Genomic DNA, 11621 nt, shown 5'->3' on the forward strand with positions numbered 1-11621 from the left:
GGAGGCTGACTGATCGCCGCCGGAGTATAGAGGAGAGAGAGCACGCCTGCGCGGAATCCCCGGGCGGGCGCGGGCAGTGCCACCGGAGGCCCGGCGGTTTCAGAGCTTCGCCCGGGACGACGAACCGCGGACGAGCCGAGTACGGGAAACCCGGTCGCGTTTCACAGTACGACCGACCGATCCACACCGCGTATACCGTGCGTCCGTAACGACGAGGGGTACAGCCGCGGGGTAAAAGAAAGGGAGGAGGTGGGGAGGGGTGGCCCGATTGAACGCAGGCAGACCGCTTCGTGACCTTGGTGCGCGCGACACTTAACATCTTCTTCTGGAGTAATAAAGAAAAATTTAATCGGTATCTCGTGCAAGTCCAGGGTCGGATACGAGGAGTACCTGGTGAATCCCGCGCGCGAATCACCGCCCACGAATCAGACCGTATCTCGGCCTCGTTCCGAGACACAATTGCAATCGCGAGTATCCAAACAGCGAGATAATGTGATATCGGAGTGTTTTCGAAAAAGAAGAAAGAGAGAAGGGAAGTCACACAGAAAGAGAGTAAAGGAAAATCGGTGAATGCACAATAAGAGCGCAACGACGGGGGGGTTGCAACAAGAGGGTTGCAACGACGGGTAACGCGGGAGTATGCGCGGGTCCTGGTAGCACCGGCTGCTGTCGGAGGATGAACGGGACGACGACGAAGGATTATTAAGTGGAGGAGCGCCGAGAGAAAGAGGTGGTGCATCGCGGTGTTCCATGAGATGTCAGTGGACCCGTTATCGGGGACAGTTACGCCGTCGTCGTCGTCGTCGCCGTTGTTGTTGTCGTCGTCGTGATCACCATGAGGAGGTCCTCCTACGTCAACTACTACGTCCTATGCCTCGTGTGCTGGATCCTACTAGGCATTACCGGTAAGCCTCATCATCAGATCTCAGGGAGATCGGCGCACGATCGGCTTGTCATACGCAGTTGACAAAAAAGAAACATACATTTCTACTGCGACGCGGCGGATCCATGAAACAGATGGCGGCGTCGACATATCGGTCAGGTCGAGAGGAAAATGCTGTCAGGAGGGGATGCTGTAAATAGCGATTATACTCGATTCATGCGATACACGTAGATAGACGAGTGGTGATCGAATTATCGAACATCATCGTACAATTTGCGAGGAGGCGGGGCGGCTCCATGGAACTAATGCCGCGGATGGATCGATCAGATTTTGGGGTGTAGCAGTACGTTGCATATCCTCTCCCTCGCGCCCCGCATGCACTTACGAATGTACGTACCGCGCACTCGTGCGCGTTTCTCCCGCTGTCGCGAATACCGGCGGATACCGAGTGTGGAGATCATACCGGAGGGGGAGGATCGAGGATACGCGAGAATAGATAAGGACTACAAAGGACGGAGACGACCAAGGGGGGAGACGCAACCTCCGGTCCCGGTCCAGGACCGTATCTAGCGCCACCCTTGTTTGTCGCGCGCCGCAGCATTGTGCCTCCCTCCACACTTGCTCTCTCTCTCTCTCTCTCTCTCTCTCTCTCTCTCTCTCGCTCTCTTGCTCTCTCGCTCTCGCTCTGTCCCCTTTTCTGCTTTTCTTTCTCCCCTTCGCACTCTCGACATCCTTCTCTTTGTCCACCTTCCTCCACCCTGTGTCTCTCTGCGGGATCAGCAGCGTGTCATCTCGATGATTCCGTCATCACGGGACGAAGCTGAGGAGAGAGACGAACGCGTCCCCCCTTTCCTCCGTGGCGTCGTTCAGGAACGTGTCTATCGATTTCATCTCGCGCGGCTGCATCACCGCGATGCGGTCGTGCTTTAAAACTCGCTGAAACAGAAGCGTCACAGCGTCGTTCTGGAGAGTGCACTCATGCATTCTGCGAGTACATGTTATCTGCGAGAGATAGCCTAGCTACTCGTCGAGACATCTCGGCAGGGAGAAACTGGGCGATTTTTGCATCTCTTCTTTAAACATGAGTTTGATCCAATCTTTCGGAAACAGAAAGCTTTCTCGAGTAGCTCGCAAGAAACAACAATTTCCAGTAAAACTGTTCCTCTGTTGAATGTAACGTGCCTTTGATTGTAGAATTCAGTCTATTATGAATCATAAAAGATAAGCTCTCCTTTCAAGAAGAGTGCGGAGAGCTTTTGCTCCGACGGAAAGAAACGACAGGCCAACTTAGAAGGTGGAATTACCTTCTGAAAACGATTTCCCGATTGAATGGGATATACGATTTCGCTAAGCGTGTCAGCGTTTAACCGCGATGACGCAGTCATTCGCAAAAAAATATCCGACGCGTTTTGGGTCTCTTAAAGAATGATCTCGCTCCACAAGCCTGCTTCTTCTGTGAGGCGTGATCAATTCTGGGAGCAACGGAGCGCGAGCGGAAAATCCGAAGCGCCGATAAAATCGGATTATCGCCGTCGGACTCGTCTGCGTTCGTATAGCCGCGCGGAAAAAGCGTCAACTACGACAGTCGGTCGATGCAATTGGTTTGCACGGCCGTTCCTCGAATAATTACTCGACGAGCTCTTGCCTAAGGATCGGTGCAGTTTGGTCCGCCTCCCCCGCTGGCAGTAAACCACTTGGAAAGTATGCTAACTGTTCTCGACGATGAGAGATACTACGAGGAGTTCGTAGTTTCAGAACTGGTAATGGTGGGTTTATCCTGACATCACTCTCGCCGATACATTATACACTTTCGATCCGTACAGTACTCGCACACAAACGCGTGCAGTGGAGTGCGCTACACAACCGCTGATTATACTTCGCCACGGTGATTAACCGTTCATTCCCCTAGAAACGGAGAAGTTCGACGTGCCTATCATCGCGCGACTGGCGCAACTCGGGGCGTAACTACTGCCTCGAGAGAGATGCTACGGCTCCTTACACGAAATCGCGCTCGTAGCACTTACGAAGATTTCTCGACACATAAAATAAATTTGCAGACCGTGATGCAACTTGAACGAGTTCGTAGGCTTCGCTGAAAGCGTTCAGGAAATTGCATCTATCAGAAAACAATCAAATAAACTAAAACACTTGCTAGCTGATTCTTGGTAATAAATTTTATATCGATATTTTGTACAGAAGTAAATTAAGTGCAGACAGAAAAAGATTATCGTACGTGTGTTTCATGTCTTTTCATGTCTGTATCAAAATGTAAACGGATCTTATCGTAGGGTAAAAAGAATCAGAGCGACCTCGCCACGGATTCCTGAGTCTATTTCGGTGTACGTCCGTCGTGTGGGAATTATTATATAAAATCATATCACGTCGGTGAGAAATAATCCTTCAGAAGCTAAAAAACTGGGATTTATGTGGTAGTTTAGTACACGATGACATCGTAAAACTGCACGGGCATGCGTACGTGTTGTTCTGACAAAGTGGGAAAGGAAACAGCAGCCCTGCCGGACGCAGCTCGAGTCTCCTCCATACATCGGACGGCATTGTCTCTCGGGAAATATACGATTTTAGATCCGCCTTCTGTTTCCGAGAAATTTACTTCTTCCGTGCTTCTCCCTTCGCGCCGCCCGCGATCACGTCCCATCACGCTCGATTACGCAGCAGGGAGACACCTTATCGCGACTTATTGCTGCGTGAAGCGGAATAGATTTATACAGCAATATACTTTCTCAGATTTTTATAACAGTTTTCATACCTTGGCAGGTACAGGTCTCTTCGAAGATGCCACTCCTACATCTCTGTTTTACGGTAACGCTTTCGACCGATTAGCAGCGGGTTTGATCCCGAAATGGACTTAATGACTGTTATTGGTAGAGCACGTAACGTCATTAATTCAGCTCAGATCGGTTGAAACCCGCTGGGGAAAAACGTTATAACGTTCTTTTTATTCAGTACCGCAAAGTCGTACCTTGATAGAAACGATAATCGAAACGATTCTACCTCACTGTTTCCCTCGTATTTTTTTATACCTTCGGCAAACGGTCTATTTCCCCTTCAATGCCCTCTTAAATAATACACAATCGAGAATATCGTGTCGTCGTCCGGCTTTTATCGGAATCTCCGGGACGAACGTGATTTCCACGCATCCCTCGGGAGTTATGGGAGCGGCGCAAACCGACTTACAAAACGTCGACATGAATAATGCAGCCGCTAGTCCCTCGTCGTATTTATGTGTCCAGCGCCTACCGCGATAAACCTAAGCTCTTTCAGTTATTCATCAATGAGCCTGGCCTAGTGCGTTACATTGCGAAATTACATGCTTCACGTCGACGTACATCTTGCCGCGATAAAACGCGTCACTCTCTCCCCCTTATGCCCAAGTGCTCCTTCGCCTGATTTAATCTCAAGATAAATGTGACTGTATTACGCACCCCTGAGGAACGATATCGCGCGCGACCTTTGCGCAACTCGCCGCACGTCGACATGAAAAATAGGTTTGGGGCGGCGTAGGCAGCATCTAGCGAGCACCTATTTGTGCCCCCTTTCGTGGTAGGCAAATGATCCTAACTCGGTGGCGAGGGTACAATCTCGCGGCGACCGACAGGGGCGCGTGCGCGCAGCTGCGCAGATTTTACGTCCCTCAAGATCAAGAGGATCGACTGTATACGGGAGGAGGACCGGTAGCAGCCCCCAGACATGAATTCGTATCTCCGGCACATTTGACAATACACCACTCGTAGCAGCGCACTGATTGGCAATCTAGCTCTCTCTCGGTTCGCACGAAAACGTGTCGGCCGGATGGATTTGTCGGCTACGGAATCACGGGGATACAGTTACGACGTTTCTGGAACGATGTAATTTCGAATCTGGGATAAAGGGAAGACGTTTTCGTCGCGACGGTTTTAACCGCGAACGATGATCAAAATCACCAATCGCTTTCGAGCGTTACGCCGTATTATCGTAATGCGATAAAAACGAAAAAAATGTAAAGAAGATTTAACTTCAGAACTTGTGTGTGATGATTTTGTAATCCTTCGTTTGAATTTTTGCTCGAAAAGAAAACGGAGAGAGAGAGAGAGAGAGAGAGAGAGAGAGAGAGAGAGAGAGAAATTTTTATTCTCTCTTGAAATCAAATAAAAAGTAGATCAATGAAAATCCATGCCACCATTATTGTTTATTCTAGCTCGTCGATTAATCGTCAAGATTAATTTTTGATTCATTGCTCCGCATTTAGTTTGACTGAAACAATAATTAGCGCCGTTGCAGCGACTGTGATTTTCATGCGCATAAGTAGAACAATCGATGCGCGATAAGCCGTACCGTGTGGAGTGAGGTTTACCATCGTGTACAGGCGCGATTTCATATTTACTCCTTATCTCGTCGCGCGTTTATCACGCTGCTGATCTTAATTAAGCGTAATTATCACTAGCTTTGTCGTTTGTCAAAGTTTCGGCGAATCTTGATAGCACAACGACATATTCTCGCTTCTTGCTCGAGTGCCTTCGCGGCATTAACGGCGTCAGCTATAAACACGATTCTGCTAATTAGTAAAATAATTAGTCGCATTTAGTCAGCAGATCAAAGTGAAAAGGCAGAAGTGAACGGCCAGAAAATGTACTCCGAGCGAGGGAAACATCTCGGAGCAATTTATTAATTAGCGTTTCTCTTAAACGTTTCAATCTAACTCCTCTGTACATAAAATATTCCTTTATCCTAATTGAGATTTTCACACTTGGCGCGACGAACGTTCCTCAAATTATTGGTCACCGTAACGGCCGTCGCGCCGTGCAAATCCGGATGATCGTTCGTAGGATTTCACGCTCTACCGATCGAACTTTAAGATCGGATGTGATATCGTCAAGGTCGTTGGAACGAAGCCCACGTTGCTCTTTCCCCTCTTCCCCCTCGAATGCTGATCCGCCTTCAGATTTCCCAGATCGGAATCCCTGGGATTAGTATCCATTTCCCTCGGGCACGGCACCTCAGCGAGGTCTTCTCCACGATAGGATTTATTCCGAATAGCGTCGCGAGCGAGCGAATACGGCACACGAATGCGAAATAGTCCCTTCTCCGAGGTCTGCTACGCCTTATTATTCCATTGCGACGGCTAACGTCGCTACTTCCATGTTAATTCGCCGCATAACGTGCCGACGCTAGGATGAGTTATACGAACGTTTTAAAGGCGCATCACCACGATAATTCGTGTAGTTCACGCATTCACGATATATTTTAGCGAAAGAATATGCATTTCCGTATTCTCCGCATTGCGCCGTTTTTTGTTTTTTTTCGGCCGTCTCCGTGATCGCATGTATAACGACACCACCCTGACACACGCGAGACATTTTTCTGAACACGTTCTTTCAGGGGTAAGTACGAGATCTCATTCGCTGGTGAAGAGATTCGACGGGATTTACACGGGGCCTTACTTCGACTCGAACACTCCAACGAACATCACGGCGCAGTTGGGCACTCATGCTTACCTACCGTGCAAAGTGCGGCAGCTTGGTAACAAATCAGTAAGTTATCTGACCATATAATAGGTCTGTTTTTTTATTCCTGCTAGACTGCACTAGAATTCTCTCTCTCGCTTTCCCCAAAAATATCAAACATGTATATCTATCTCACTTTAAGTTCTAAAAGTGTATACTAGTTTAGCTACAGAAAATAAATACTTAATAAATTTCGGTATAAAAAGAACTGTGAGCGCCAAAAATGAAGAGAGCGCTCTTTTCTCGAAGAACGAGCGAATATAAATACGGAAATAAAAATTAATCTTAATTACGTGAAAAACGCTTCACGGTAAATTTTATACCCTATATGTTATCATTAATTCTCGAGCATTAAGGGTGTTGTGATTTCATATTGTATATCAATACGACTGTCATCGCGCCGTCGATTTGAGATCTAATTTATCCATGTCATAAAGTTCCCCGCATCTTTGGTAGAAGTTGCCTTACGCTTTACGTGTATTGACAATTTGATTTATTAACGTATTTGTCAAATAACATAATAATGGCCAAATTCCTATGTGACAGTTACGACAATGGAACTCCATTTAATATTAATGACAACGCTGAAAAAGAAGGAAAAATTGTTAAAACTGAGTCGAGGAGACAATTTCCCCGTTCCCAATCTCTCTCGAATATACTGAAATGATAATGATAGTTATATTAACTGCTTTAATGAAGTAGTTTTAATTAACTGTTCGGTTATAATATAATCAAAGAAATTTGATAACTATTACTAAATAGTTTAATAGAGATTTGGAAAATTGATAACAAAGCTAGATGGTTATTACCAAATCGTATATATAAATATAACCAAACGAATTGGCAAATATATATATAGCTAAATTGCTTGCTAATAAATATCGAATAATATGTGGTAGACATTACTAAATCAATTTATCATAAATATTAAATAATTTGTTTTCTTAGTTATTTGATTTAATGAATACAACCAAATTGTTAAATTATAATTACTCTGTATGTATATAATAGTTATCTAATTCATTTTGAACAAAATAAATTTGATAATTGTTATATACATTTTGCTAACTATACAGAAAAAACGATATAAGATATGTTCTTTTTAGCTGAACTTTTACACAGTTCATCTTTTTTTCTTTTTCTCTTTAATGTGAAAAGAAAAAGAAGAAAAATGAGCCGTGCAAGAAGTTCAGTTAAAAAGAACAGACTTATAACGTTGACATTTATATAGATAACTACTTGTCTGAGCTTCAGTCATATAGACTTGGTCGTATAGAAAGCTCAACTAAATTTTACATGAGAAACGACATTATTTAGTGGCAGTCCTAAAATGTCCTGATGACGGTATTTATAAAATATTTTTAGGCGCTTATTTGCATCAAATAATCTGATCATTATTATCAAATCAATTAATAAATCGAGCTTTGGATAATTTGACTATAATTATCAAACAGTCGATTAATATTATCAAAAAATTTGGTTTTAAGTATCTAAATTATTCAATTGAACCAACTAAAAACGTGAATTTTATTTTCTTAAATATTTAATAATTGTTATCACTATTATTATGTTTAGTAATATTCATTAAATATTGCGCCAATACACACAACAAAATACATTTGGTAGCTATTATTATATTTTTTTCTCAACAGACTATTTCGTTGTTCACGCGTGAACGAGTTAATTTATACGCATGCGTCCATTCGGATTTATTTTATTATTAACGGCAAACTACTGGATTACGATCAACACATCAAAGCGAAGTCCAGAGTTATGTCCGGTATCAATCATTCGTTTCACTAATGTCCCGGGAAAATCGCTGACCTTGGACAGCGATTATTTCTATCAAAGATCCGCAGATAATAAAAGGTCGTAACTAATATATTTCAATCGTTATCGCGTCCTATTTCCTCCATGTCGGATAACTGTCGGCGACAGATAACCCGCCCACGTGTCACGAGCTGTTAAACCGTCCTCCACGATCGGCATTCCCTTTTATCGAATCAATTTATTCCGTTAATAAAACGCCAATCTGCTAATGATTCGCGGTTTATTCCGCTTTTTTTTTTTTCATTAAGCCTATATTCGCGTTGCTTGTGTATTTTTTGCACTCGGCATTTTCTTTCCCTCTCGTTATCGTCAAAAAAATATATTTATTATCAAAATATATTGTCTTCTTTTAAGTGCAAAAATCGTGGGGGGATTTCGCGAGCAACGCGAACAGACCTCTTCTCTGTCTCCGCTCGTAAAATCGGTAATTAGGAGTCGGTGTGTAGCGAAGGGATGGTTTCGCGGAATGTCGACCATCGTCGTCGGGCGCGTAATAAAATTACCGTCGGCACGCGCGAGTCTAGCTCGAAGCTAGCCCCCGTATCTTTCGTTTACGAACTTTACCAACGTGTACACAGGCGTACTCGCCGTACCCTGGATTGTACAGAATATACGTCTGTCGCTGTTGGCACGTGGACGAGGACTAAGTATCCGGTAACACGCGACCCACGCGTACTTGAGGGGCCCGCAGCCGCCGTCGCCACCGCCTCGATCCTTATCGACTGGCGAATTAAATGTATTCGTACCTCGCCTTCTTTCGACGCAGTAATGTGGTTCGTGGCACCATCTAGATTTCCGTCGAGCGCGCGCAAGCCGTCCGGTCGATGAACGATAAATTAACTGCGACGGGAATGGAAGATTGATCGTCCGGAATCGGAACGAATCGAATGTTCTCATTCTTATTTTTTCTATTGCTTTTTTTTTTAATCACTGTATCTCCCTTCTGTTTCTTATACTTGACAGAACTTTCTTGTTTTTTTTTTACGCACCTCAATTTCATCTGTCTCTCTCGATATCCACTCAGTTGTGAATAATGGCTCGCGATAATCTCGGTGATTCTGACATCAAGTTAATGCGATTAAAAAGGACGGTAAATGGTAAAGAATAAATCTTTCAAATACATTAAGAAGAACATTCTTAGAAGCGTTGTCATAAGAATAGACCGGAAATCTCGACGAATCTCTATGCAAATTAATAAAATTTAAAACCGACGACTACCTGTAAGGGACTATATAAAGATCTCACGCGTGAGGAGAATTCAATGAGTCGTTTAAGACGAACAGAAACAATTCATTTTGGTTAATCCGAAGGTCTCCTGGATCAGAAGAAGAGACTCGCATATCCTCTCGGTGGATAGAACCATGTTCATTCCGGACGAAAGGTTCCAAGCGATTTTCGGGGAGGCGGACACGTGGACGCTGCAGGTGAAATACGTCCAAGCACGCGACGAAGGCGAGTACGAGTGCCAAATCTCGACCGACCCGAAGAAGAGTCACATCATCAAGCTCAACATCGTCGGTGAGCGTCGCGCGGAAGGCGATTATTCTTTCAATTTTTTCGAGTGGAATCTTAATGGGAGTAAAATGTCTGAAATCACTTAAAACAACTTTAAGATATCTTAAAAAATTCTTTAAAAAACGTCTTTAAGATATTTTATAAAGAACTCTAAAAGAGATACCTTGAAGCTGTCTTATGCGTCGATTTTAAACATTTTATTCATTGCGATCTCATTCTAAAGAATAAAAATTGAATCAGTTTTGAAAAAGAGTGGTTCAATTTTTAATCTTTTCAAGGATGAGATTTTACTCTTTAGAGTGAGATGCATTCTGAAAATTTTGAAGAATTTATTAAGCCAAATTATTTATCAGACCACCGGACAACAATATCGAACGTCCGACGTGTTACAGTGCCAAAGATCGAGATCTTGGGGGACCGTGACATGTACGTGAAAACCGGCAGTACAGTCGCAATACGATGCGTAATAAAGCAATCCCTCGAGGGCCCGTTCTACGTTTTCTGGTACCACGAGGGCGATCGCGTTCTAAATTATCAGCTGGGCAAGATCGATATTCAGACGAAGAGGATCGAGCAGGATACGGTGAGCAGTCTCGTGATCCACAACGCGAGACGGGAGGACTCGGGTAACTATACTTGCAGCCCGAGTAACTTGGATAGCGCGAGTGTGCAGCTGCATGTGTTAAACGGTGAGTGGAACATTTTACCGCTTTAGGACAAAAAGTTTGTAAAAAATTAAAATTAAAATGCGGACAACGGTGTTTCAAACTTTTCTTTTTCCCTGAACGTAAACTTTTGTATTACACGTGATTCACTGTTTTCGAGATACTTTTTTTCGCACAGACTTTTGCAAAAAAGTTTTGTAAAAAAGCACTTGATAATTAACTCATGTAATATAAACTTTTACAAAAAAAAAAAAAAGCACTTGATAATTATAATTCACATAGCGATGAATAAATGCGATATGAATACGAGATTACGGTTTTCGTTGCAGTCTGTTTAATCTCGTATATTTTATTATTATTGTTATTTTATTAAATATACATATATTCGATGATTTTCTAGGGGAACACCCCGCGGCTATACAAAGAGGCATCAGTTCAGCGCCAGGTGGCTGTCCTACTCTATGGTGGCTGGCAGGAGTGGTGACACTGTACTCGAGTCACGGCAGTCGTCTATTCGTCCTCGTTCTTCTGATCCTTATGGTTCTCTACTCGAAAAATCCATCTTGCTTTGCGACGGAACGATAATCAGACAAGACCGCAAGGATGGTATACGCGTATAATCGATTATCTCCTGCTACGAGACCCCGACTACCTCGAGAGAAGAGATCCTCGATGTTGCGGACCGATTTTCAGAGATCAAGGACAAAAAGGACGAGGATGAAAGGATTAGGAAGATAGAGGGTAATACGATAAAGAGAAAGAGAAAGATCGGAGGAAAGAATAATGATCCCGGAGAGGTAGTATGTTTTTTCTCCGTACGCGTGAAGTAAGAGTTAGAGATTCATCTCGATTATCGAGACAGTGATCCGGCCGTTAGAAATTAGGAATTAGTTTATTATATGAATTCTTGTTAAATTGCTGCGAGAAGCTATACGTGCTGGAGAAGCTACGAAATTTTTGACGTTGTCGGAAATATAAATTAGGTCGAGCTTGAACAACGGGTAGTTCGTGAACGTCTTGAAAACTTCCAATTGAAAATCCGAGGCAAGTTGATAATTTTATTTGTTAAAACTTATCGAAACTATATTTATTCGATTATGTCAATTAGAAATTTTATCCGAATAAAATAACGTTATTATTTTCTTTTTACTGTTGATAAACTATTACAGCGGATATTATATTGAGTTTACTTTGTTTTTCTAAAGACGCACTTTTACATTCGCAGAA

At 43.5% G+C, this 11621-nt stretch overlaps 1 protein-coding gene across 1 annotated transcript; it reads left to right on the forward strand.

The window, feature by feature from the left end:
• The first annotated feature begins 200 nt into the window (after positions 1–200).
• LOC108773671 (defective proboscis extension response 21) lies at positions 201–11345 on the forward strand. The gene is made up of 5 exons (XM_018539559.1): positions 201–905; positions 6260–6411; positions 9525–9732; positions 10122–10418; positions 10795–11345. The coding sequence occupies exons 1-5, from the start codon at positions 836–838 to the stop codon at positions 10977–10979; spliced, it is 912 nt and encodes a 303-aa protein (XP_018395061.1). The 5' UTR covers positions 201–835; the 3' UTR covers positions 10980–11345.
• The last annotated feature ends 276 nt before the right edge of the window (positions 11346–11621 follow it).

This window comes from Cyphomyrmex costatus, unplaced genomic scaffold, assembly GCF_001594065.2.
Source record: "Cyphomyrmex costatus isolate MS0001 unplaced genomic scaffold, Ccosl1.0 scaffold216, whole genome shotgun sequence".
NCBI classification, from domain to species: Eukaryota; Metazoa; Arthropoda; class Insecta; order Hymenoptera; family Formicidae; genus Cyphomyrmex; species Cyphomyrmex costatus.

Excerpts from the sequence above, each read along its gene's own strand:
- LOC108773671 (XM_018539559.1), top strand. The coding sequence starts at position 836 with ATGAGGAGGTCCTCCTACGTCAACTACTACGTCCTATGCCTCGTGTGC. Across the intron at positions 6,412-9,524 it reads GGCAGCTTGGTAACAAATCA|GTCTCCTGGATCAGAAGAAG; the intron begins GTAAGTTATCTG and ends GTTAATCCGAAG. Across the intron at positions 10,419-10,794 it reads GCAGCTGCATGTGTTAAACG|GGGAACACCCCGCGGCTATA; the intron begins GTGAGTGGAACA and ends ATGATTTTCTAG.